The sequence below is a fragment of the Pleurodeles waltl genome, chromosome 4_1 (assembly GCF_031143425.1).
Source record: "Pleurodeles waltl isolate 20211129_DDA chromosome 4_1, aPleWal1.hap1.20221129, whole genome shotgun sequence".
Taxonomy (NCBI): domain Eukaryota; kingdom Metazoa; phylum Chordata; class Amphibia; order Caudata; family Salamandridae; genus Pleurodeles; species Pleurodeles waltl.
The window spans coordinates 409812935-409839102 of NC_090442.1; the positions used below are offsets into that span (position 1 = coordinate 409812935).

General features: G+C 43.9%; 1 protein-coding gene across 9 annotated transcripts in view; it reads left to right on the forward strand.

The window, feature by feature from the left end:
• The window catches only part of PPFIBP1 (PPFIA binding protein 1), a 736231-nt gene that overhangs the window by 624575 nt on the left and 85488 nt on the right, over positions 1 to 26168 (forward strand). For all 9 annotated transcript variants that reach the window (XM_069228637.1, XM_069228638.1, XM_069228632.1 and 6 more), the window contains one exon: positions 2180 to 2305. In XM_069228637.1, the coding sequence (XP_069084738.1) occupies positions 2180 to 2305 (126 nt within the window). The remainder of the gene's footprint in view (positions 1 to 2179; positions 2306 to 26168) is intronic.

Below are 26168 nucleotides of genomic sequence, written 5' to 3' on the forward strand. Positions count from 1 at the left end.
TCTAAAGGTGTGGAATCTGTGGTTAGAGTACCCAACAGAAAGAGAATTACCAGAAGTAAATTGATTGTTCATGTACTTACCTAAGGTTATGTCAATATGTTGCAGCGCATCTCTCATGTAGCGGCATGTGCATTCATCAGGAATATATTTACTCAGTACTTCACAGCCATTCATTGTCATAAATAGTTATGGGCACACAGTTCGAATATCCAAGCTACATTGCCTGAAGTTAATTCTGGACTTTAACCTCACCATGGATGTGCACATTAAACTAACCATAAAAACTTCCAGATTCCCATTCTGAATAAAATGAAATATCTAGTCTCAGGCCATTTCTGTAGATTTCTACAAGCCAGTCGTTTTCTTTTAAGTCCCCCGAAACTCCGTTTACTCTAGCTCTACTAAAAGCTGCTCGAAGTTTAACTGCTGCCCTCCAGGACAGAATCTATTATGACGTATCAAAACTGGCTACGTATGGAAGCATTTATTAAACTCACTCTTGCATGCCTCACTTACAAAGGTTTATTCTAAAGTACAACTGTTGTCTCACCCTCCTAAAGGTCACCTTAAGCCTGAGAGCACTAAGGAGTCCTAGTCCCCTTAGATTAGAAACACCAAACTTAAAATATTTAAAAAAACCTTAGCCACTCCTGCCCTGTATTCGCAAGTATCCATTTGGACCTTTTCTGTTCATGACCTATGAACCATCTGTTTTGTTTTTGTTTTAAATTTCTGCAGAAGCTGACACGGGTTTTCTTTTTCATTGCATGACCCCACTCTTGTTTCTTCTCCACCCCATGGTACTACTCCTACTCTATCCTCACCCTTCATTATTACCCTGCTCCTTCTCTCTATTACTCTCCAGCCGGGAAACAATTCTCGTTTGAGTTAATTGTAAGGAAATGAATCTTGAAACTAAATGCAGTTTCTCAGTTAAGCATCTGTAAGTAGCTAAAATAATGTGAAGGTAGCCCCTCTCCTAATCCGGCAACTAGGTCTTAAGAAATTAAATATTTGGATTCAACCTGTAGCATCAGGAAATAACCAGTAAGTCATCTTGTATTGGGAAGGGGAAGGAAAAAGAGAAGTGAAAGGGGCAGGGAAGGTAGGGGGATGAGGCGGCAGGAGAGAGGGAGAGTATGGATGAAGGAACAGGTGGAAGAGAAAGGGGAAGGACAGGACGGAGCAATATTTCTAGTTGTAGAAAGATCAGACAAACTTGCCAGGAATGCAACATTTCTCATTGTTTTTGGAGTGGGTGGGTCTGTCCCACAAGTTACACTTGATGCTAGCGTAAGGTCTTTAGCCATCGGGTAATTTTCTGTCATGGGAAATAACCACTCCCCACTAAGAATGCTACTGATTTTAAAAGGGAAAATAGAATAGCTACATTTTTGCAAGTAGAATAAGAGAATGTACCTGCTGTTTTATTAAGTATTAACCAGTTCTTCAAAAAATTTGAATTTTTCCCTTATAGCATATCCAAGGCAGCTGAGATGACCAGGGAGTGTTAAAATAATGTAAGAACCTTCTCGTGAAGAGAGACATGTTCCATAAAAGAAAATATCATAATGCAGTTGTTAATTTTATATATACAACCACTTTGAGAACTAAAAGGTTGATCCATTCTGCATTGACAAGTTTCAGAAGACGACTCATTATTTTCATTTATTTCAGTTGCACCGACCGTAATAGGCTGCGTAGTGAGGGACTGCAATTAATAAGTGTCTCAATAATCTACTTAAAATGTATAATTGCACCTACCTAAATTGAGGTCTCTTGTGTATTGGATGTAGCCAGTTGTTGATGGGCATGCTACTTCCAATAAAGGAAAAAATTATAAAGTTTATTTTACCCTACATAATAAGGAAAAGGTTATTCACTAATTTAACTGTAGTCCCAGAACATTTGCTGAAACATTTTTCGGTAACCCAGGTGTTGATTCCCCTAAGTATTCAAGGACAGTGTACTTTACTGTTCAAAATGCAAACATAGCAGATTTGTTTGGCTCAGTCCTCCAGCTAGTGAGCAACCTAAGCTTGTCATATAACTGCTATGGGATATGATTGTAATGGACACAGATTCAGGCACCTTTTGTATGATTAAGTGTATTTGACAGTATCCTATTTTTTCTGCTGTACCTAACACAAGAAATACAAGTTTAGTGCTTATTTTTCAGAATAACATCACGCCGTCTGAAGTTTCCCAGTGGACCAATCATCGAGTCATGGAATGGCTGCGATCTGTCGACCTTGCAGAGTATGCACCCAATTTAAGAGGCAGTGGCGTGCATGGTGGATTGATGGTAACTTTTTTTAAAGCATCGTACTTTGTGGTTATTATACTAGATGTTGTCTTACATAATCTTGCCATGTTGAGTTTTGTCTTCTTTAAACAATTGATTTAATAACATGCTTGTATCATTAGTTAGAAACACACATTTATTCTGATTTTGTACATAGTGGACTGACTGGTATATTATTAGCAGACTGTTATTACTACTAGTTATTAGTTAAAATCAGTCATATTACTTGGTAACTATAGGGCATAACAATCCTTTTCTCGACAAGGAATGCTTTCCCCCTAAGACTGACCCCCAAATGATTCGTCCGTTATAAGATTTGACAAACTGTACACCACAGGCTAAATTGTCTTTGTTACGCAGCTGTCACTAACTTCGTGTGATCACCAGAAAAAGGCTGTTCAAGAAGCACTAATAGAAGAGGGACTTTGGCATCCCTCGCACATTGGTGGACCGGAGTACAGCAGTTGATTATACATAGTTAATGTGCCTGCCTGAAAAGAATGCTTTCTGCACTCCTAATGGCTTCTGAGGGGGTCCTCCTGCTCCTATCATGTAATCAAACGGACAGTGATCCATAATACCCTTCAAAACAATGTATTATAGCTGCGAAGAAAAAAAAAGGAAAGCTAAGCCAAATATCAGAGCATATTTACATGATAATCAGTGGTTTATTACTCCTTTGAGGGTGTGTGTAGGTCGCACTTGGAAAAAAGAACTACAGGAGGGCATTGTATATCTGCCAGACAGCTTCAAAATCCGAATTGGCCAACACAAGAGTAGGCTCATATGAAAGGTCCTTGCTTCTCCATTTATTGCTCAGTTTCTGAGATAGGACATTCTGAAGATGTATAAGATGGCAGGTCATCCGCACCACAGGATCGAGTGACTCCTCCTCTAGGTCATACTGCGCATGAGCATTGACTCCATTTTAGATTGTTTTCTTTCCACTGTCTGTTTCGGACGTGTTTCCTCTTGCTCCGAGATTTAGAATCGGAAACTTTAGAAAACTCCCTTAATCGTCTGTATTGTTTCAATTGCGTTTTCCACCTAGCCTCGAACCGATAGTACCATTGAAAACTAAATTTCGCCCTTCTGGGTGTGTGCGCCCGACTCGGGCCTGTTCGGGCCTACCGTGTCGAAGCCTGATGGATCGGTCTCCATTTCGATTTTGTCCCAGATGCCATGTGAATTTCCATTCACAGACCAACACCTTGTCTGTAATCTGTGTCTTTCTCCCAATCACAATGAAGAGGATTGCGAGGCCTGTCGATTGTTTCGATCCAAGAAGCCCCTGCGTGATTAGAGAGCCAGAAGATTGGAAATGGTGTCGAAGAGTTCAGAACATTTCTACACCATGGTTGAAGAACCAGCGCAGACAGCAGTTTCCATCAGAGCCACCGACTCCGAAAAAGAATCGGAAGAAGATAGGCCTATCACTGCTGCTCAGCACATAAGTACATCTGCCCCTATGACCACTTATAAAAAGTCCTCCAAGGCTTTGGGTACACCACTGCCAGAGAGCCATGGTTCCACCCAAAAAAAAGACACTTGTCCACGACCTTCGGGTTCGGCGTAGAAAAAGGCCACTCCTCCGTCGCTTTTGGAGTTGAGGAAGTCCATCAAAACTTCTTCCGACTCGAGCAAGCATCCGGAGTCGAAGCCTCAACACCCTGCTTTGGAGCCTAAACAGACGGCTGTATTTTCGGGCCCAAAAAAACTACTATCTTCGGAGCCGAGAAAGTCTTCTTATTCAGAAGTGCAAGGACTTTCGAGCCATCTTAAACAGAGCTGAGTATCACTGGATGAACAGTCTTATAGACCTTCTGAGGACACTGAGATCCAACCTATCCTTGAGGTCATGGATGAAAGACAATCAAGAATTCACATCCATAAAGAAACTGGTAGAATAATTACTTCACCTCCTCTACAGACCAAGAGAAAGTTGGCCCTTCAGGCACATTTGGACACTGCTCCACCACCAGCAAAGATTTATTAACAGAAGGAGAAGCCATTACCTATCCATACTTCTCCCCCTCATTCACCACAACTTTCTTTTTCGCCACCACTCACTAGCCCACCATTTTTGCCTTCATCAACTCATTCACAGTATTCTAATGGTGATACAGTTGATACTCGGGATCTCTACGATCCAGATCCTATTCCGGACAATGACTCAGATTTATACCCTTCTAAGCCTTCTCCTCCAGAAGACACTACTGCATACACGCAGGTTATTTCCAGGGCAGCAGCGTACCATGGGGTGCTTATGCACACTGAACCCCTTGAAGGGGATTTTCACTTTAACCCATTATCCGCCACGCACTAAAAATATCAATGCCTTCCAATGCTACCTGTCATGATTAAACAAGCAGATCAAATATTCAGTAAGCCAGTCAAAGCTAGAGTTATAACACCACGCCCTGATAAAAAAAATATAAACCTGCTCCTACAGACTCAGTCGTAGTGAGTGCTGCTAGAAAGAGGGCTAATAGCGAGTCCTTAGGTGATGCTCCTCCACCTGAAAAGGAAAGTAGAAAATTCGATGCTGCTGGCAAGAGGGTAGCGACACAGGCTGCCAACCAGTGGCGAATTGCAAATTCGCAAGCCTTGCTAGCAAGGTATGATAGAGCCCACTGGGACGAAATGCAGGAACTCCTACAACACCTCCCAAAGAAACACCAACAAAGTACACAACAGATTGTGGAAGAGGGTCAGGCCATAAGCAATAATCAAATATGGCCTGCCCTTGATGCTGCAGATACAGCAGCTAGAAGCGTGAATACTGCCATCACTATACGCAGACACGCATGGTTACGTTCCTCTGGTTTTAAACCAGAAATACAGCAGGCAGTGTTGAATATGCCTGTTGGGCCCCGAAATTGACATGGCCATAGAGAAACTGAGAAAAGACTCAGACACTGCCAAAGCAATGGGAGCCTTACACACAACACACTATAGAGGCTCCTTTCACAGACAACAATTCAGAGGAGGATTCAAGCCACAATCCACAGAGACTTCTACCCCCCAGGTGAAACAAGGGCAACAGCAGTACCAGAGGTGGGATTTAGAGGGTCTTATAGAGACCAATACTTCAGAACTAGGGTAAGTTCCAGACTTCAAAACAAGCCGCTACCCCATCGAAACAGTGACTTATTTACCATCCCTCAACCCCACACATCTCCTGTGGGGGGCAGACTGCAGCAATTCCACTCCCAATGGCAAAATATCACCACAGATCAATGGGTATTGTCAATTGTCTGCAATGGGTATTGCCTAGAATTGATTTCCAGCCCCCCAAACATTCATCCACGTTATCACAAACTCTCCCCAGAACACAAAGTTCTGTTACAACAAGAAGTACAATCACTACTACTAAAACACGCAATAGAATTGGTCCCACATTCTCAACAAGGAACTGGAGTATATTCACTATACTTCCTCATTCCCAAAAAGGATGGCACTCTCAGGCCCATCCTATATCTCAGATCACTAAATCTATATATCCTGTTAGAGTACTTTCACATGGTAACTCTGCAGGACCTCGTTCCACTATTACAAAAACAAGATTGCATGACTGCATTAGACCTCAAAGATGTGTATTTCCATATACCCATCCATCCATCTCACAGAAAATACCTAAGGTTTGTGATAGCAGGAAACTATTATCAATTCAGAGTTCTACCATTCGGCATAACAACAGCCCCCAGGGTATTCACAAAATGTCTAGCGGTAGTAGCAGCCTACCCGAGAAGAAAACACATACATATCTTTCCATATCTAGACGATTGGCTAATAAAATCAAGCAATTTTATACAATGTCAAAAACACACTCAATACATAATAGAGACCCTACATACACTAGGGTTCACACTCAACTACCAGAAATCCCATCTCCAGCCAGCACAGGTGCAACCTTACCTAGGTGCTATTCTCAATATGCAAAAAGCCTTAGCTTATCCAAATACACAAAGGGAACAAGCTTTTTTAAAAATCTCATACCACAAATGCAGCCAAATCAACAATACACTGTAAGATTTATCATGAAACTATTAGCAATGATGGCATCAGGCATAGCAATAGTACTGCATGCAAGACTAAACAAGAGAACACTACAACAGTGCCTCTCACAGCAGTGGTCTCAAGGGTCAATTGCAAGATCTTGTGTTGTTAGACCACCAAACACACAGGTCCCTTCAATGGTGGAATCTCAGCAATTTAATGAAGGGGCGGTCATTTCAAGACCCTGTGCCTCAGATCACAATAACAACAGATGCATCGGTGATAGGAGCTCATCTCAACAACCTTTACCATTCAAGGGGAATTGGATTCAAAACAGTTAAATTATCATATAAACCATTTAAAATTATTAGCTGTGTTCCTTGCCCTAAAAGCCACTTCTCAAACACAAGACTGTCTTGATAAAAACAGACAATATGACGACCATGCATTACCTAAACAAACAAGGCGGGACATGTTCATCTCAATTGTCCCTTCTAGCCCAAACAACATGGAAATGGCTAATTCACAATCAAATTCATTTACTAGCAAAATACATCCCAGGAATCCACTATCAGCTTGCAGGTCTCCTAGGTAGAACACACCAACAGATTCACGAATGGGAAATTCACTATCAAGTACTTCATCAGTACTTTCAAAAGATGGGGACAGCAGAAATAGACCTATTCGCAACAAGCGAAAACGCAAAATGCCAAAACTTCGCATCCAGACACCCACACCCTCTGTCCAAGGGCAATGCTCTATGGATCAACTGGTCAGGGATATTTGCTTACGCTTCCCCCCCTCTCCCACTACTTCCATTTCTGGTCAACAAACTGCGTATGACTTCTCTCACCATGATACTCATAGCCCCATCGTGGGCACGACAACATTAGTACACAACACTCCTAGACTGGTCAGTAGTACCTCACTACAAACTTCTAAACAGACCGGATTTGTTAATACAAAACAAAGGACAAATCAGACATCCAAATCTCAGTGCTCTCAACTTAGCTATTTGGCTCCTGAAGTCATAGAATTTGGATACTTACAACTTCCAATAGAATTCATGGAAGTTTTCAAACAAGCGGGCAAGCCTACAACTAGGCAATTCTATGCTATCAAATGGAAAATATTTTTTTATTACTATCAATCTAAAAATACTGACCCACTTAACAACATCAATACAAGATATCGTATGCTACCTACTTCGTTTACAGAAATCAAATTTAGCTTTCTCATCTTTTAAAATTCATCTTACTGCCATATCAACATATTTACAAACTGTACAACATAACTCACTCTTTAGAGTCCCAGTTATTAAAGCCTTCATGGAAGGACTAAAACGTATTATTCCACCCAGAACACCACCTGTTCCTTCTTGGAATCTCAATATTGTACTCACCAGATTAATGGGCCCACCTTTTGAACCCATGCATTCCTGTGAGATTCAATTCTTAACCTGGAAAGTTGCTTTCCTAGTAGCTATTACTTCATTACGAAGAGTTAGTGAATACAAGCATTCACTCTTGAAGAACATTTTTTCCAACTACACAAACATAAAGTTGTACTTAGAACCAATCCAAAATTCTGCCACAGTTGGTATCACCTTTTCACATAAACCAAACAGTGGAATTGCCAGTATTCTTCCCACAGCCAGATTCATTTGCAGAAAGTGCCCTTCATACTCTTGACCTTAAAAGAGCTCTTATGTGCTATGTGGATAGAACACAAGAATTCAGAAAAACTCAGCAGCTTTTTGTTGCTTTTCAACAACCACATAAAGGGAATCCTATCTCTAAACAAGGATTGGCAAGATGGATTGTTAAATGCATCCAAACATGTTACATTAAGGCAAAAATACAACTTTTAATCACACCTAAAGCACATTCCACTAGGAAAAAAGGTCCATCTATGGCATTTTTAGGAAACATACCAATGGCAGACATATGTAAAGCTGCCACATGGTCTACACCACATACATTTACAAAGTATTACTGTGTAGATGTATTTTCAAAGCAACAGGCCAATGTTGGTCAAGCTGTCTTAAGAACATTATTTCAAACCACTCCAACTCATACAGGCTAGCCACCGTATTTCTTGAGGAGAGTAACTGCTTTGTAGTCTATTCATAGCAAGTGTATCTGCAGCTACCTAGTGTCACTTACCTAGTGTACATCTGTTCGTGCCATATCTACTCTCCTGTAGTAGTACAATATTTTTCTCCATTTGAACTGAAAAAACAACTTAAACAGCCTAAGGACTCGTTACATAGTTCTATTAACTATACCCATCAAGATTATTTACTACATGATTGACATTATGAATCACTTACGTACGCCTTGGTTGTAATCCTTGCCGCCTTTTTGTATGCACATGCCATTAACCTTGATTAAGTCTAACTATTTTTCACTTGGTTTCTTACTCTCCATTTATTGCTTCTGTATATCCCATGGTTCGAACTTATTTCTTTCCTGAGGGTTTTCCCCCTTTTGATTACCATATTTAATTTACGGACCATTGCAGATTGGCCGCTTTTATTTTATGACAGTTCTGGTCTTACTCCCAGTTTCATACTTATTTTTCTTTTTCTACAGGGTATTTTTTTCCTTTGATTACCCTTGTTTTTGATAGCCCAGGCAATATTTGCCCCTTCCACATGGCCACCTTGTTTTCCCCATAATTAGTGTTTTCCTAATCTCTCCTTCATTTCTAATATGGCCCCCTCCTTTTTCTGGGTCCAGTCCGTCCTTCATTTCTACCCCAGAGGCACTGCCGCATTTGGACTGCCTTGTGTAGAGATTCCAGTCCTTTTTTTTTTTTTTTTTTTCCTTAAATATATCACAAGCCTTGTCGGACCAGATGAAGTGGATTATGCTTCAAGAACGTCTTGGTGGCCTGACTGTCTGGCTTTATTGTGGCTGTCTCATTCTTGGGCACCGATTGTGCCTGCCTCCACATTTAACTAAAAAAGGACACAGACATGGCCAAAGGCATGAGCGCGCTCTACTCCCCACAAAGCAGAGGCATTTTTAGAAGACCACAGTTTAGAGGGGTGTTTCGTTCCCAAACCGCAGAGCCTTCCACCTCACAAGCCAAACCCACCTATCTGGGGCAGTACCAGAGAAGAGGGTTTCGAGGATCATACAGGCGTGGAAAATTCCCAAAAACAAGGGGAAAATTCCAAAGCCCTAAAGCCCCTCAAGCCAAACAGTGACTTCAATGTCACAAACCCCCAACACTCAACACCAGTGGGGGGGAGACTTACCGCATACTACCAAAACTGGACAAACAGAACTACGGACGCATGGGTCCTAGCCATTAGCCAACATGGTTATTGCATAGAATTCATACATTTCCCACCAGATGTGCCCCAAGAGCACACAATATGTCCAAACAACACTTAGACCTGTTACAGCTAGAAGTTCAAGCATTGTTACAAAAACAAGCAATAGAACTAGTACCCAACCAACAAAAAGGAACAGGTGTCTGCTCCCTGTATTTCCTAATTCCAAAGAAAGACAAAACGTTTAGACCCATATTAGACCTCAGAACACTGAATCTCTACATCAAATCAGATCACTTCCACATGGTAACACTTCAAGACGTGATTCCCTTGCTCAAAAAACAGGACTACATGTCAACGTTAGATCTGAAGGATGCATATTTCCACATACCCATACATCCTTCTCACAGGAAATACTTAAGGTTTGTAATTCAGGGTGTGCATTACCAATTCAAGGTGTTACCATTCGGGATAACAACAGCCCCAAGGGTATTCACAAAATGCCTTGCAGTAGTAGCGGCTCATATAAGGAGAAATCACATGCACGTATTCCCATATTTAGACGATTGGTTAATAAAAACCAGCACTCAGCAACAGTGTCTTCAACACACACAATACGTTATAGAAACTCTACACAAACTAGGGACACACAAAAAGCGATTGCCACTCCAAGTCCACAAAGGGTACAAGCGTTCCAGAATATAATATTAAACATGCAGCCAAACCAACACTACCAGGTGAGGTTTGTAATTAAACTTCTGGGCATGATGTCTTCATGCATAGCCATTGTCCCAAACGCAAGACTACACATGCAGCCCTTACAACAGTGCCTAGCAAGACAATGGACACAAGCACAGGGTCAACTCCAAGATCTAGTGTTGTTAGACCGCCAGGCACACTTCTCGCTTCAATGGTGGAACCCTATGAATTTAAACCAAGGGCGGCCATTCCAAGACCCAGTGCCTCAATACGTGATCACAACAGATGCTTCCATGATGGGGTGGGGAGCACACCTCAACCAGCACAGTATACAGGGACAATGGAACATTCAACAAAAACAACTGCACATAAATCATTTAGAACTGTTGGCAGTGTTCCTTGCATTGAAAGCATTTCGACCACTGATAGCCCACAAACACATTCTTGTCAAAACAGACAACATGACGACAATGTATTACCTCAACAAGCAAGGAGGGACACACTCGTCACAACTGTGTCTCTTAGCAAAGAAAATTTGGCATTGGGCAATTCACAATCACATTCACCTAATAGCACAATACATCCCAGGTATTCAAAACCAGTTAGCTGACAATCTCAGTCGAGATCAACAACAAACTCACGAATGGGAAATTCACCCCTAGATCCTACAAGATTACTTTCTACGCTGGGGAACACCAAAAATAGACATATTCGCAACAAAGGAAAACGCAAAATGCCAAAGCTTTGCGTCCAGGTACCCACACACTCTGTCCAAGGGCAATGCGTTATGGATGAGTTGGTCAGGGATATTTGCTTACGCTTTTCCCCCTCTCCCACTCATTCCTTATCTGGTAAACAAACTGAGTCAAAACAGACACCAACTAATACTCATAGCACCAACTTGGGCTCACCAACCGTGGTACACAACAGTGCTGGACCTATCAGTAGTACCTCATGTCAAATTACCAAACAGACCAGATCTGTTAACTCAGCACAAACGACAGATCAGACCAGGGGCCCCACGACACCCGTTACCGCCAACCAGGTTCTGGCGGTCAAAACCGCCAGAACCAGGATGGCGGTAAGGGGGTCGGAATCCCCATGGCGGCGCTGCCTGCAGCGCCGCCATGGAGAATTCCTCAGGCCAGGGGAAAACCGGCGGGAAAACGCCGGTTTCCCTTTTCTGACCGCGGCTTTACCGCCGCGGTCAGAATAGGCCTGGATGCACCGCCAGCCTGTTGGCGGTGCATCCGCGGTCCACGGCCCTGGCGGTCCATGACCGCCAGGGACGTAATGACCCCCTTAGACCTTACACAGGAATGTATGGAGGTCATTAAACAAGCTAGGAAACCAACTACAAGACATTGTTATGCAACCAAATGGAAAAGATTTGTTTACTACTGCCACAATAATCAAATTCAACGACTACATGCTTCCGCAAAAAACATTGTAAGTTACTTATTACACTTACAAAAATCTAAACTAGGATTCTCTTCTCTTCATATCTCACAGCAATATCTGCCTATATGCAGATTACACATTCTACATCGCTTTTTAGAATCCCAGTTATCAAAGCATTTATGGAGGGATTAAAGAGAATCATACCCCCGAGAACACCACCAGTACCTTCGTGGAACCGTAACATTGTATTAACACGACTCATGGGACCACCATTTGAACCCATGCACTCTTGTGAAATGCAATACTTAACTTGGAAGGTAGCCTTCCTAATAGCTATCACATCTCTTAGAAGAGTAAGTGAGATACAAGCATTCACTATACAAGAACCCTTTATACAAATACATAAACATAAAGCGGTTCTCCGTACAAATCCCAAATTCTTACCAAAAGTTATATCACCATTCCACCTAAACCAAACAGTGGAACTCCCAGTCTTCTTTCCACAACCAGACTCAGTAGCCGAAAGAGCCTTACATACATTAGACATAAAAAGAGCACTAATGTATTACATTGACAGAACAAAACAGTTTCGCAAAACAAAACAATTGTTTGTAGCCTTCCAAAAACCTCATGCAGGAAATCCTATATCCAAACAAGCCATTGCCAGATGGATAGTGAAATGTATTCAAACCTGCTATATTAAAGCAAAAAGAGATCTACCTATTACACCAAAGGTGCATTCCACTAGGAAAAAAAGGCGCCAAAATGGCTTTTCTAGGGAATATACCTATGACAGAAATTTGTAAGGCAGCCACATGGTCTACGCCTCATACATTCACAAAACATTACTGTGTAGATGTGTTAACAACACAAGCCACACTAGGACAGGCTGTATTACGAACATTATTTCAGACAACTTCAACTCCTACAGGCTAAGCCATCGCTTTTGGGGAGATTACTGCTTACTAGTCTTTGCACAGCATGTGTATCTGCAGCCACACATGCCATTGAACGGAAAATGTCACTTACCCAGTGTACATCTGTTCATGGCATGAGACGCTGCAGATTCACATGCACCCTCCCACCTTCCCGGGAGACTGAAGCCGTTATAAGTTGAATGAAATTTTTTAAATAAATACTATTTTAATTAACATTATGTACATACATACTTACTCCATTGCATGGGTACATTTACTATATTCACAACTCCTACCTCACTCTCTGCGGGGAAAACAATCTAAGATGGAATCGACGCCCATGCGCAGTGGAGCCGAAAGGGAGGAGTCCCTCGGTCTTGTGACTCGAAAAGACTTCTTCGAAGGAAAAACAACTTGTAACACTCCGAGCCCAACACTAGATGGCAGGATAATGCACAGCATGTGAATCTGCAGCGTCTCATGCCACGAACAGATGTACACTGACATTTTCCATATATATACATAAGCTTTATATTTTGCTATAAAAAAAAATCCCTTCTATCCTGAACTCCCAAACATCCTTCTCAGACGTTCACCCCTCCTTTCTAGCCATGCCACACAATTAACAAGCACATACATACACTACTCACAAAAACGTAATTCCCCTTTTCAAATCCATTCCTCTTATTCTATCCCTACTCCAAAGTCCCTCTTTTCAAATCCATTCTGATCATTCTATCCCTACTCCAAACTCTACTAAATGCACAAGAAATCAAGAGCATAGACCTAAAAAAAAACAATGCACAACAAAATCGTACAAAGCTACTAACTTCTAATCTTGGGTTCCAGAATAGTGTGCTAGTGGCTGAAAAAAGCACTTCAGTGCCTCATCAGGGATCGTAAGCACTATATTTATACATTTACAATTTACAGTTCTGTCATAGTGACATAGCTGAGGGGTATGGCATGTATGCAGAAGAGTACTGCACCTAACCTAGAGAGCATAACTTGCATTCCCACTTACCTTAGTGGTGAGGAGGAGAGGCATGCGTTTGTGATGTGTGCAACTTGCAGGTGCTCCCTAAAATAAGGCAGTGCAGGATTTCATGTGTTGCAAAAGAGGTAGATGAAGAACACTCCATGCTTTGTGATAACTCATGGGGTTAATGCTTTTGCTTTACCTATGTGCATGCAGTGTAAGATGTGTGCATGCAGGGTGAAAAGTGCGCCCATGTGCGTGCTGGCGGAGAGATGTATAAGGTCACTCACTGGGTGTGTTTGTGTGTGAATGTGAGTTTTGTGTAGGTATAGGGTGGTGGGGTCTATGTGAGTGCAGGGTTGAGTGTTGCCTGTGTGGGTGATGTGCAGCATCTGTATGAGGTGTGTACGGCATCTGTGTGATGGGTGTGTTTGAGACCAGGGTGAATTGTGTTTCCTTGAGAGTCTTTGAGTGGTATGCCTGTGTGAATGCAAGAGGAGAGGTGTCAGCATGGAGAGTTATGCCTGTATAAGTGCACAGTGTGGAGATATTCTGTGTACATGCAGAGTGAGCTTGTAAGTTTGCAGGGGGGACAAACATGCCAATATGCTCACAGTCGGAGAAGTGTCTGCGGAGTGTAGGAGGTATATCTGTGTGAGTGATGTCTGTGTGAGTGCTGGATGGTGTGTCTACTTGAGTCCAGGGTGTGTGAGTACTAGGAAAGAGGTGTTTGCATGAGTGCAGGGTGAATAGTGTTCCTGTGTACTTTCAGATGGACAATTGTGCAAGAGGAGTGATGTGTGTTAGTGACGGATGAAAGGTTGCCTGTATGAGAACAGGTAAGCAGTGTGCTGGTTGAGGATGTGAAGTAAGTCTAGCAGATTCAGTATGCCAAACTATAGTCCTCTAGATGAAAGCTTGGCTACTGTATTGGTGAAGCAACTGGTGTTACATAAGAGTTCTGTAGCCATGGCACTAAGGTGTTCATGTAGTTTATGTATCTGCAGCAGCATGGACGTACAGCCAGAAGTGAAGGTAAGCAGCACAGGCCCTAGTGCAGTCACAACTGCCACAGCTACAGCTCTAGTCAACAGTAACACAATCAGTCATCACTTCTACAGCTACAACCCTTCTGATCATTCCGTCAAGGCAACCATCATGTGAGGTACCCTGGTGAAAGTGCAAATTGAAGATCCCATAAGCACTACTCTACTACTTCTGTAAGATCCTGTGGGTTAACCCAAGGAGAGAGCACGGTTCCTAGAACATTTATGAGGTGCAAAGGAGATAAGAGTGGGAAGAATGGCCAAATAAGTATTGTAAGTACTGGGAACAATCCACTACCAGTGTTTTCCCTTTCCTGGAGGGCCAAACATAAGTGTTGTGTAATATCTCACACAACCCTTTGTTGAACATTTCCAAAACTGCCCCTGGCAGGTCCCTCTCCAGCTTTCCCCAACAGACCCCACTAGATGGCTGTCCATTGTGTCCTTTCTGCACCAAGTACAGACAACCTTGATCATGTGTAGTGTCCAAACTAGAGAAGCACATTGAGAAGTAAAAAAAAAAAAAAATGACCGTCTTGCCAGCAGAAAGAGCTGTTGCTCCAGAATGTGTATGGGTGTTGTATTGATATTGTTCAAATTTAGCTACAAAGCATTGTAGCAATGTACAGATCATAGGCAGATACAGTTAGTGAGTGATTGGAGAGGTAATGTTTTTAAACAGGTATGACTTTAAGGGAAAGGTATGAAGCAATTAGAAATTACATCTTAAGTAATCAACCCAGGTAGTTGCCCCAGCTAAATTGTTTGCCCGCTCTGAAACCAACCACCTGTTCTTTTCTTGGGGAAATGTAATTAATGTTTGAAGTGAGGATTGCCTCTCCTGGATACGCACATACTCGCACATCATCTTGAAAGTACATGTGTGCCTTTGAGAAGTGCATGTGCAATAGTGGTTTTGGGTATCTTACCTTGCACTGCATGTCCTAGATCTTGTGGATGAGGGTAGCGTGCACTGCTGAGCCAAGACTGTTTATATTTTGTGTTGGTGAAGTTTGGTAAAAACATCTAGCCAACAAGAACCAAAATGTTTGGTATTGTCCATGCTTTTTCTCCTTCACTGAAGGAAAAGTCAAGATTGCACTGTGTGGATTTGACTCTGAAACCTGCATTTTACTTACATGATCTGTGCAGCAGACAACATTCATTCCACTAAGCTACTTTACTGGCTGGCCCATTGTAACAATTGAATTGGTGTGTGCGTAGCAAGTGTTGCACATGATTCTAGGACCTTGAAGCATTAGGGACTGTAAATGTGGGTCAAATCAGGTTCTTTTTGTGTTTGGAGGAGCAACAGGTTTAGCAGGTGCTTAATGGCAGCTGAGTGGTTGCACATTTACTGTTATCTCAGCAGTGGGTGGCTGGTGATGCAATAGCACATTATTGTAATGAATGTGTTGGCAGGCTATTAAACAATATTAGAACAATGGAATGTTGGGTGCTCCATTGCAGACAATAGAGTGCTCCAGGCTTTTACTGGCTGTTAAAACCCCCAAGCGTCAACATTCCAATGTTCTCTATGTTTACAGCCCCTCGGGCGACCTGAGGAATTTGTTTTATTTGAAAGAACATTCTGCCCTCTAGTGGCAGAATGTTCTAATAGCCTTAGAACCTGCCATAGCGGGCTCTACCGGCCATTAAAGGCCCTCAAAACTTGTTAATGGCCCTCGCCTTCGGCTCAGACCTTTAACGCAGGAGTGGGCCTTTAATGGCTAAGGCCATATTACAACATTGGAATGTTCAGATGTCCATTGGAGACAATGGAGGGCTCCGGGCTTTTACTGGCCGGTAAAAGCCCGGAGCCAACATTCCAATGTTCTCTTTGTTCACAGCAACTGCTGTGAACAAAGCCTCACGGAGCCCGAGGGGATTTTAATCCCCTTGGGCTTCGTGAGGAATTTGTTTTATTTAATAGAACATTCTGCCTCCGAGTGACAGAATGTTCTAATAGCCTTATAACCCGCCGTAGCGGGCTCTACCGGCTATTAAAGGCCCTCTCCCTTGTTAAATGCTCTCGCCTTCAGCTCGGGTCTTTAATAAGGGAGAGGGCCTTTAATAGCCGGTAGAGCCCGCTACGGCGTGTCTAAGGCTATATTAATACCTGAACATCAACATCAGAAATATATGAACAGTGAAATTTGTGGCTGTAGGTACACATACTCTGCATACTCCTGCCATATAGTTTTGGGGCCGGAGTTGTGCAAGTTGTTTTTCTTCAAAGAAATCTTTCGAGTCACAAGGTTAGTGACTCCTCTGTAACATGGCTCATGGGCATCGACTTCATTGTTGGATAGTTTTCTCTCCACGTCGGACGTATGTGCCTTAGCTCCATGCTTTGACTCTATTCGGTTCAATTCTTCTGTTCTTCACTGTCCTCAAAAGTATGGTTTCTTGTTAGCTCTTTTAACATCTGCATCGTTTGGAAAACTCATCGGTTCGAATTCGGCCCGCATTGTCATGTGAAATACACGCACACGTACCAGCACCTTGTGTGCAATCCGTGCCTTTTACCGGACTTCAGTTAAGCCAACTGCAATGCACGCAAGTCATTTCGGTAAAAGAAAACCCTACAGGATCGAAGGGCTCATCATTTTGAAATGTCACAAAAGGCCACATACAACACCCCCAACATCTTGGGCAAACACACCCAAGAAGAACCAACTGTTAAGGAAGAAGAGGCCTTTTCTGTCGAGGACAACGCTGGCTCCAACTTTGAGGTAGACATGGAGATACAAGAAGTTCCCTCTGCTCAACACTAGTACTGTGACCCCTGCTCCTCAACTCAAGCCAGCCAAGAAATCTGAGGCTTCAGAATTCCCACAATTGCAGATCGCCAGACCACCACTGTTTTCTTGCCCTGCTCGGATCTGAAAAACAGTTTCAGATGCCCTGCCCTAGGGCTCGGCGTTGAATATTACTACGAAGGCCAAGCCTTCAGCATCGACCTCTTCTGACCCAGAGCATGTTTTAGCACTGCCCCAACCTTCAGTGCTGACTTAACAGCCGGCTCCATCTCGCTCGGCGCCGACAAAGCCTCACACTTCGAAGCTGAAGCAATTGGTGCTTACACCTTTGGAGCCGAAAGACCCAAGCGAATCATCTGCTTCCATATCTCCTGTGGAGCCCATTCTCGAGAAGATGGATATTCGATAGAGGAAAATACAGATCCAAGTTAAGACTGTTGTAATTATCCCTTCCTCTCCTCCACTCTAAAGAGGAAATTGACTTTTGAGGAGGCACTGGAATTACCCCTTCCTTCCAGGAAGAAAACAAAGCCTGCCTATCATCCACCTCCTACACAACCTCCTCCACCACCATCAACTCCACCGCTATCCCCTCCCTCATTCTCCTCATTCGTTGTCACCAAAACATGATCCACTGGATACTTCACCTCAGGGGTCACCAGAGTCGGACACTGGTGGGCTAGGTGGGCCATTAGGGGATCATGATCCATGGGACATGTATGACACAGCTGTATCCAGCACGTCCCTCCCCTCCTGAGGATGCAACCTCCTGCCAGGAGGTTATTACGAGAGCAGCTGCTTTCCATAAAGTCGAGTTACATAACATTTTACTCAAACAGGATTTCCTATTCTACACATTAGCTTCCATGCACAGGGACACACGGTATCTGGCAATGTTACCAGGCATGGTGAGGCACGCTGACGAGGGCCTGAGTCCTCACCCTTAGGGTGGACAAAAAATATAAGGCAGCACCATCAGACCCCTTATTTATTCGTAGTCAAGTATCACCAGACTCCATCATAACAACTGCTGCACACAAAAGGGCCAATTCTCAGGCTACTGAGGTTACGCTTTCATCTCCACCACCTCCTGAAAAGGAAAGCAAGTGTATAGATGCTGCAGGAAAGAGAGTTGCAGCGCAGGCTGCCAACTATTTGCGTATTGCCAATTCTCAGGCCCTCTTGGCCCGCTGCGACAGAGCCCATTGGGACAAGATGGAGGAGCTGCTCCAGTACGTCCCTGAAGAACACGGAAAGAGGGGCCAGTGAAATGCTAGAGGGGCAAACCATCACCAACAATTATATTTGCTGCTCCCTTGACACTGTGGATACTGAAGCTAAGGTTACAAATACTAGTGCTCTTCTTAGGGACACGCTTGGCTGTGATATTCTGGCTTTAAGCAAGAGGTCCAACAGGCTGTTCTCAACATGCCGTTCGATAAGGAACACCTCTTTGGCCCGCAGGTAGATTCTACTTTAGAAATAAATACAAAAAAGACAGTGACATGGTCAAAGCTATGGGTGTTGCAAACTACCACTCCCAGGGGCTCCTTCCGACACCCAGGCTACATGGGTACCTATGAATCCAACTACACAGAGGCATGCACTTCCCTACAGAATCAGCCCCAGGCCTCTTACACCAATGGTTACTATGGTTACTACAGCGGCTCATTCAGGGGAAATAACTCCCTCAGAGCAACACCCTCTGCAAAACAGTGACTACCCTGTTCCACCCCCCCAGCCACACAACACCATTCGGGTCAGACTACAATATTTCCACCCAGTCTGGGATACCATCACCACGGGCAAATGGTTATTAGCCATTATCCAATGGCAGTTGTCTGGAGCTAATTACCACACTGCCAAACATTCCACATCACACTCACAGGTTGACATAGGAACATCAAACACTACTCAAGCAGGAAGTCCAAGCCCTTCTCCCCAAAAGGTCTATAGAACCCATTCCTCTACAACATCAGGGCTCAGGGGAATACTCTCTATACTTCCTAATCCCCAAAAACAACAGGTCATTAAGGCCAATCTTCGACTACAGGCCTTTAAAATCATAAATCCTTTTAGGTCACTTCCATATGGTCACCTTACAGGATGTCATCCCACTGCTTTAACAAGGCGACTATATGGCAACACTGGGCCAGAAGGATGCCTAATTCTATATACCAATAAATCCAGCTCATCGCAAATACTTAAGATTTGTCATAGCAGGCAAACATTAGCAGTTCAGGGTACTTTCTTTTGGGGGTGATCACCGCACCTCACGTGGTCACCAAATTCCTAGCAGTGGTTGCAGCTCATCTACACAGACAAAACATCCACATGTTCACTTACCTTGACGACTGGCTTATCAAATCCAGCACTCATTGTAGGAGGCTGGCCCAATGTGCGGTGGACACCTATGGTGTTACACCTTATACTGGGTCCAGGTAACCCTTATTAGATAGTGTTAGTGTCTAGATAGCCAGGGCCCTCTAGTGGTAGCTGTGGTGAGCAGCCAAGACTTATCCAGGAGGAGTGTGAAGCACTTTCAATACCACAGTGGTCACACAGTAACTTATCACACCTGAAAGGAACCACACAGTGTTGCAAAATAAAGATACTTTATTACAGGCACACCAAACTAGATTACTATAGGTAAACCCCCTTCTGGAGGTAAGTACACACAAAATATACACAGGTAAGTCCTCAGCAATAGCATAAAGTAGCAAGGGCCCTATAGGAAGGTCAAACCATATACTAAAAAGGTCGAATATGCGAATGGGTCCCCCACCAGAGGACATGGAGTAGTTAGCCAAGGGCTGGGATATAGTGGAACCCCAAGAGGTAAGTATCTAGAAGACCCCCAGCGACCAGGAGAGAAGTAAGTTATCTGGTCATCCCATAGGCTAACAAGGGGACTTGTAAATGAAATATTGCAAAAGCAGGACCAGGCTGGTGGAACCCAACGGTGAATTCTAGATGGAAAAGACCTGCAAAAGGGGACAGAGTCCAGTCCACGCAGGAGTGTCCAGGTGGGGCAGGAGGCAATGTCCACACTACTGTGGATGAAGATCCAGGTCGACAGCGATGGATGAATTCCAGCTGCGGGCCCCTGGAGCTTCAGAAGAGTCCCTGAAGTCACCTAGGAGCTGTCCCTTGTCGATCGCCGGATTGCAAACAGGTCAGTGGTCAGGAGGGCCACCAAAAAGCACAGGCAAAAGAAATTAGGTCTGTTGGAGATTTGTGGAGCTGAAGAGGACCCGCAAGGTCCTGGGGACTCGACCCTTGGAATGGGGTTCGGGTTGACCCTTAGACAGGCGAGCCAGCTGAAGCAGTCTGGACCCCCCCATGAGCAACCCCCTGGTAGCAGGCACAGCATGTGGTAGTGAGGCTCAGTCAGCACTCCTGGAGAGGAGTCCCACGTCGCAGGAGCAGCAGAGAGGAGACTGTCCTTGCAGAGGTGTAGTGCTGGGGGCCGGGGCTACTTGGGCAGGTGTCAACAAGCCTTGGTTGCTGCCGCAGTTGCAGTGCACACGGGTTCTGTTTTGGAGGAAGAGGCAAGGACTCACTGTCTTCCAAATTGGATAGAAGGCGGAGAGGACCTGGGGGACTCCTCAGAACCACCACCTGTGTTGGAGATTCTTTGCAAGTCCAGAGGACAGCAGATGCCAGCAGCCAGATGTTGTTGCCTTAGGTGCCTACGAATGCAAGGGAGTGACTCCTTCATGTCAAGGAAGATTCTTTCTTGCTTCTTTGGTGCAGCTGAAATCTTGCTGACCCCAGAGGATGCACAGCCATGGAAATGTTGAAGGTTGCTGACCGGAGAGGAGGAAACAATGTTGTAAGGAGAGGTCGCCTCCGTTGTTGCAGTCTTGTTCGGTTCCTGTGAATTCCAGGAGCGGTTCCGGTGGCCAGGACCAGAAAAGGTCTTTGCAGTGGAGTCCTGGTGGAATCTTGCACAAAGAATTTGTGGACCCACCTGCAAGGGAGTCCCTAAATAGCCCAAAAAGGGGGCTTGGTCACTCTCTGAGGTGACCACCTATCAGAGAGGGTCACTGACGTCAGCTACCTAACCTGGCCAGTCAGATGCTCCCATGGGCCTCTGCTCATCTTATGGCAGAACCAAATGGTCACCTAAAGGTGCTCTGGGCACCACCCCTGGGGTGGTGATGGACAGTGAAGTGGCCACTCCCCTTTCCTTTGTGCAGTTTCGCACTAGAGCAGGTACCGGGGGTCCCTGGACTGGTGCAAACTGGATTATGCAAGGAGTACACCAAATATGCCCTTCAAAGCAGTCTGGTGGTATGGGGAGGCTACCCCTCCCCAGCCTAGTAACCCCTATTTCCAAGCATGAGAAAGTTGCATAAACCTCTTCCACAGGAAATACTTTGTTCTGCCTTCCCCTGCTTGAGCTGGTCAAGCAGCAGGAGGGCAGAATCCTTTCTGAGGGGCTGACGCAGCGTGGGCTGCTCATAGACCCTGAAAGACTGGTAGGAGCAGTACTGGGGGGGGTAGGGAGTCATGCCACCAGTACTGGCATCAGTACTGGAGTATGATTCCAAACATGCCTAGGTTTGGAGTTAGCATTATGTAGCTGGGCCACAGGTAGTGCCAGTAAATAGCTAAAATGGCTTCCCTGCACTTATGAAGTCCAGGGTATAGGAACTGGAGTTCGTAGGGGCACCTCTGCTCATGCAGGGGTGCCCTCACATACAGGTATCTGCACTCTAGGCTAGGATGGCCTACCATAGGGGTAACTTACAGTGACCTGTGGTGAAAGGATGCATGCACTTTTTCATGCAGGCGGCAAATGGAAGGCCTGTATACACAGTTTGCATGAGCTCCTATGGGTGGCATAATACATGCTGCAGCCCATAGGGGGACCCCTGGTGTACCAATGCCCTCGGTTCCATATATTGGGGACTTAGTGGTACAGCAGTATGCCAATTGTGGGGTGTAAGAAGTACCAAGGCAACCAAATTTGGAGGAGAGAACACAATCACTGGGGTCCTGGTTAGAAATATCCCAGTGAAAACAGTCTAAGCACACTGACAGGCAAAAAGTGGGGGTAGCCATACCAGAAAGAGGGGACTTTCCTACACTCATCATCAGTGTCAACAGCACACTTAGATGATAGTATATCGTCTTCACAGATTAGGCTTTACTGTCAACATCCCCCAAGTCTCACCTGCAACCACAACAGGTTCAGCCATATTGAGGATCAAACCTAAACACACATAGTATTAGCATACCCCAATCCTGCACAAATTAAAAACTTCCAGGCAACACTGCCCCGGACAAACCACCAACTCACAGTGAAGGATGGTGATGGGTCTACTAGAGATGATGGCTTCATGCATTTCCATAGTTCCCCATGCAAGACTACACATGCGTCCATTACAGGAATGTCTAGCTCATCATTTGTCTCAGTCACAAGGTCAGCTGGAGGATCTAGTGTTGATAGACATCCACACTCACCGTTGTCTGCAATGGTGTAACACCAACAATCTGTTGAAAGGGCAGCCTTTTCTCAACCCTGTTCCCCACATCACTCTCTTAATGGACGCATCAGCAATGGGATAGGGTGCACACCTGCTAGACCTAACAGTTCAGGGTCTCTGGAATGGCATACATCAGAATCTCCACATCAACTACATAGAGCTTCAAGCTATTTACCTAGCGTTCAAAGCATTCCTTCCTCATCTCACTCACAAGGTTGTCTTAGTCCAGAGAGACAATATGACAGCCATGTGTTACCTACAGAAATGAGGGACACGGTCTCCACAACTATCACTTCTGTGTCAGACCATTTGGAAGTGGACTCTACATCACAGCATTCACCTGTTAGCGGAATACCTTCCGGGAACAGATGACAACTTTGCAGACCTGCTCAGCAGTTTTCATGAACAAGTCCACAAGGGGGAACTCCACCCACAGGTCCAAAGGTGGGGGTTTCCTCAAATAGACCTTTTTGCCACAGCAGAAAACGCAGGATGCCCAAACCTCTCTTCCAGGTTTCCACACTTAATATCCAAAGGCATCATACAGTGCTGAGTTGGTCAGGTATATTTGCCTACCCTTTTCCACCTCTCCCTCTCCTTCATTTTCTGATTTGGAAGCTCAGGCAGATGTCTCTCACAATGATCCTAATATCTTCCACTTGGGCACATCAGCCCTTGTTCACAACACTGCTAGATCTCTCAGTAGTTTCACACGAGAAGCTCCCCACCAGGCTGGACCTTCTCACTCAGAATCAAGGACAACTCAGACTCCCAGACCCCAAAGCTCTCAACCTAGCAATCTGGCTCCTGATGTCCGAGTTTGAATACCTTAATTTGCCTCAAGAATGTTTTGTCATTCTTAAGGAAGTATGCAAACCCACCACTATACATGTTATGCATCAAAATGGAAATGATTTGTTCACTTTTGTCATTGAAACCAAATTGACCCTTTCTAAGCCACAGTGCAAGACATTCTCTGCTACCTTCTTCATTTACAGAAGGCACACTTAGTGTATACTTTTATACAGTTACATTTTGCTGCAATAGCTGCCTACCTACAAAATAGGCAGCACCTTTCTCTTTTCAAAATTCCTGTCATCAAAGCCTTCATGGAAGGGCTTAAACGAGTGATTCCGCCAAGGGTGACTCCTGCACCTTCTTAGAATCCTAATGCAGTACTTACAAGACTAATGGGTCCTCTATTTGAACCTCTGCTCTCATGCCCTCTTCAATTTCTATCTTGGACAGTGGCATTCTTAGTCACCATCACTTCACTTAGGCGTGTTAGTGAGCTTCAGGCTTTAACCTTAGATGAACCTCTCTTCAAAATACACAGAGATAAGGTGGGTCTTTGTGCCAGCCCTAAATTCCTACCAAAGGTTGTCTCAATTTCATCTCAACCAACCCATCGAATTGCCATTTTTTTCCCTCAGCCAGCTTCTGTTGCGGAAAGAGCTCTTCATACCTTAGGTGTAAAAGAACACTAATGTTCCCCATTGATAGAACTAAAAGTTTTATCAAGTCTAGAGAACTTTTTATTGCTTTTTCACCACCTCACAAATGCAATCCTATCAAATCAGGCATAGCTGATAGACAGTAAAATACATTCAAACTTACTATGCTAAGGCCTAAAGACCTTTGTCTGTTCCTCCAAGAGCGCACTCTATTTGCAAAAAGGAGCAATTATGGCCTTTTTCAGAAATATCCCCATAGCAAACATATTTAAGGCATCCACTTGGTCCAAGCCCCACGCATTCACCAAACATTGTTTGGATGTATTAACACTCCAGCAAGCCAATGCAGGATAGGCAGTGCTACGTACCCTTTTTCAAACCAGTGCAACTAGCCACTAAGGAAGAACTGCTTTACATTCAATGCAGAACATGTGTATCTACCACCACACCTGCCATCGAACGGAATGTTACTTACTCTGTAAGCATCTGTTTGCTGCATGTGGTGCTCTACATTCACATGCATGCTCCCCAGATGACGGTGGCCATTGCAGTTTCAGAATAGACTTACATTTAGCCTGGACATTGCATTTCTTATACATACTTTACACTCCTTTCTCACCTGCCTGCAGGGAAAAAATCTAACAATGGAGTGGCTATCCATGCACAATGTCACAGAGAGGAGGAGTCACTCAACCTCGTGACTTGAAAAACTTCTTAGAAAAAAAACAACTTGCACAACTCCAAACCCCAACACTAGATGGCAGAAGTATGCAGAGCATGTGAATCTACAGCACTCTATGCCACAAACAGATGCGTGCAGGGTAAGTAACATATTCCATATCATTCATAAATAATCCCTCTACTACAGCAAACAAATATAACATTTTTTTATGTTGTACTGTGCTGAATATCAAAAGGTTTCCCTTAATTCATAGTGGATGTGTTGATAAAGTGCAAAAGTGAAGTTAGTTATCAAAGTGCAATATATGTTGGGAAAGGGCATCACTCTCCTTGTGCAGCCTCAAATAGTCTGTCAGTCTGAATAGATAAGAGGATCAAACGTGATCTGCCCATAAGTCCCAAATCTTTTTCCATTTATGCCTCATATTGTGTATTTGATAGAGCAGCTCTTCAGAGAACATTACATAGTTCATCTTCTTAGAGCACTGACGAGGGATCCAGCCACCAGTTTCCCAATAACCATTAAAATAATCGTCACTCCTCAGTCTCCATTCACCTGCGTCTTTATCAAATCTCATAATAGCTGGTTTCATGCGAGGTTATGGAAGATTACTATCCAGCCAGAAGTAGGAGTACGTGTGAATGGGTCTAATTGATAAGATTAGTAAATAAAGGCTATTACTAATCCAGCTCTGCCTCTAAGTAGTGAGTTTCATTTTTAGGAAATAGAGATTTTAATATGAGGACAAGATGAAAATATGTACCGCATCCTTCCTGAACTGTTGTTTGTTAATTTTCCTGTTTTAGTCAAGTATGTACGTTTATCTGTCATAATGCATATGGAAACAATCCCTTATACTTCGATTTCAGGCTTAGCTTTTAATTGCGGACTCCAAATTTCCACAGACCTGGTAAAAAGCGTGGTCTGGACTGAACGATTTTGCAGTTGCTCTTTGTCCTACTTGGTCTATTAGCAGCTCACACCATCTTCTCAGTCTTTGATCTGGACCAGAATCTTTACATGCATGCACACTTATTCAACAACATGCCAGAATGACCTGGTCAAAAGTGCATACAATTTTGCACGTCATAGAAATACACTCTACAGGAAGCCAGATCAATTGCAATGGTTTAATAAAAGTACAGA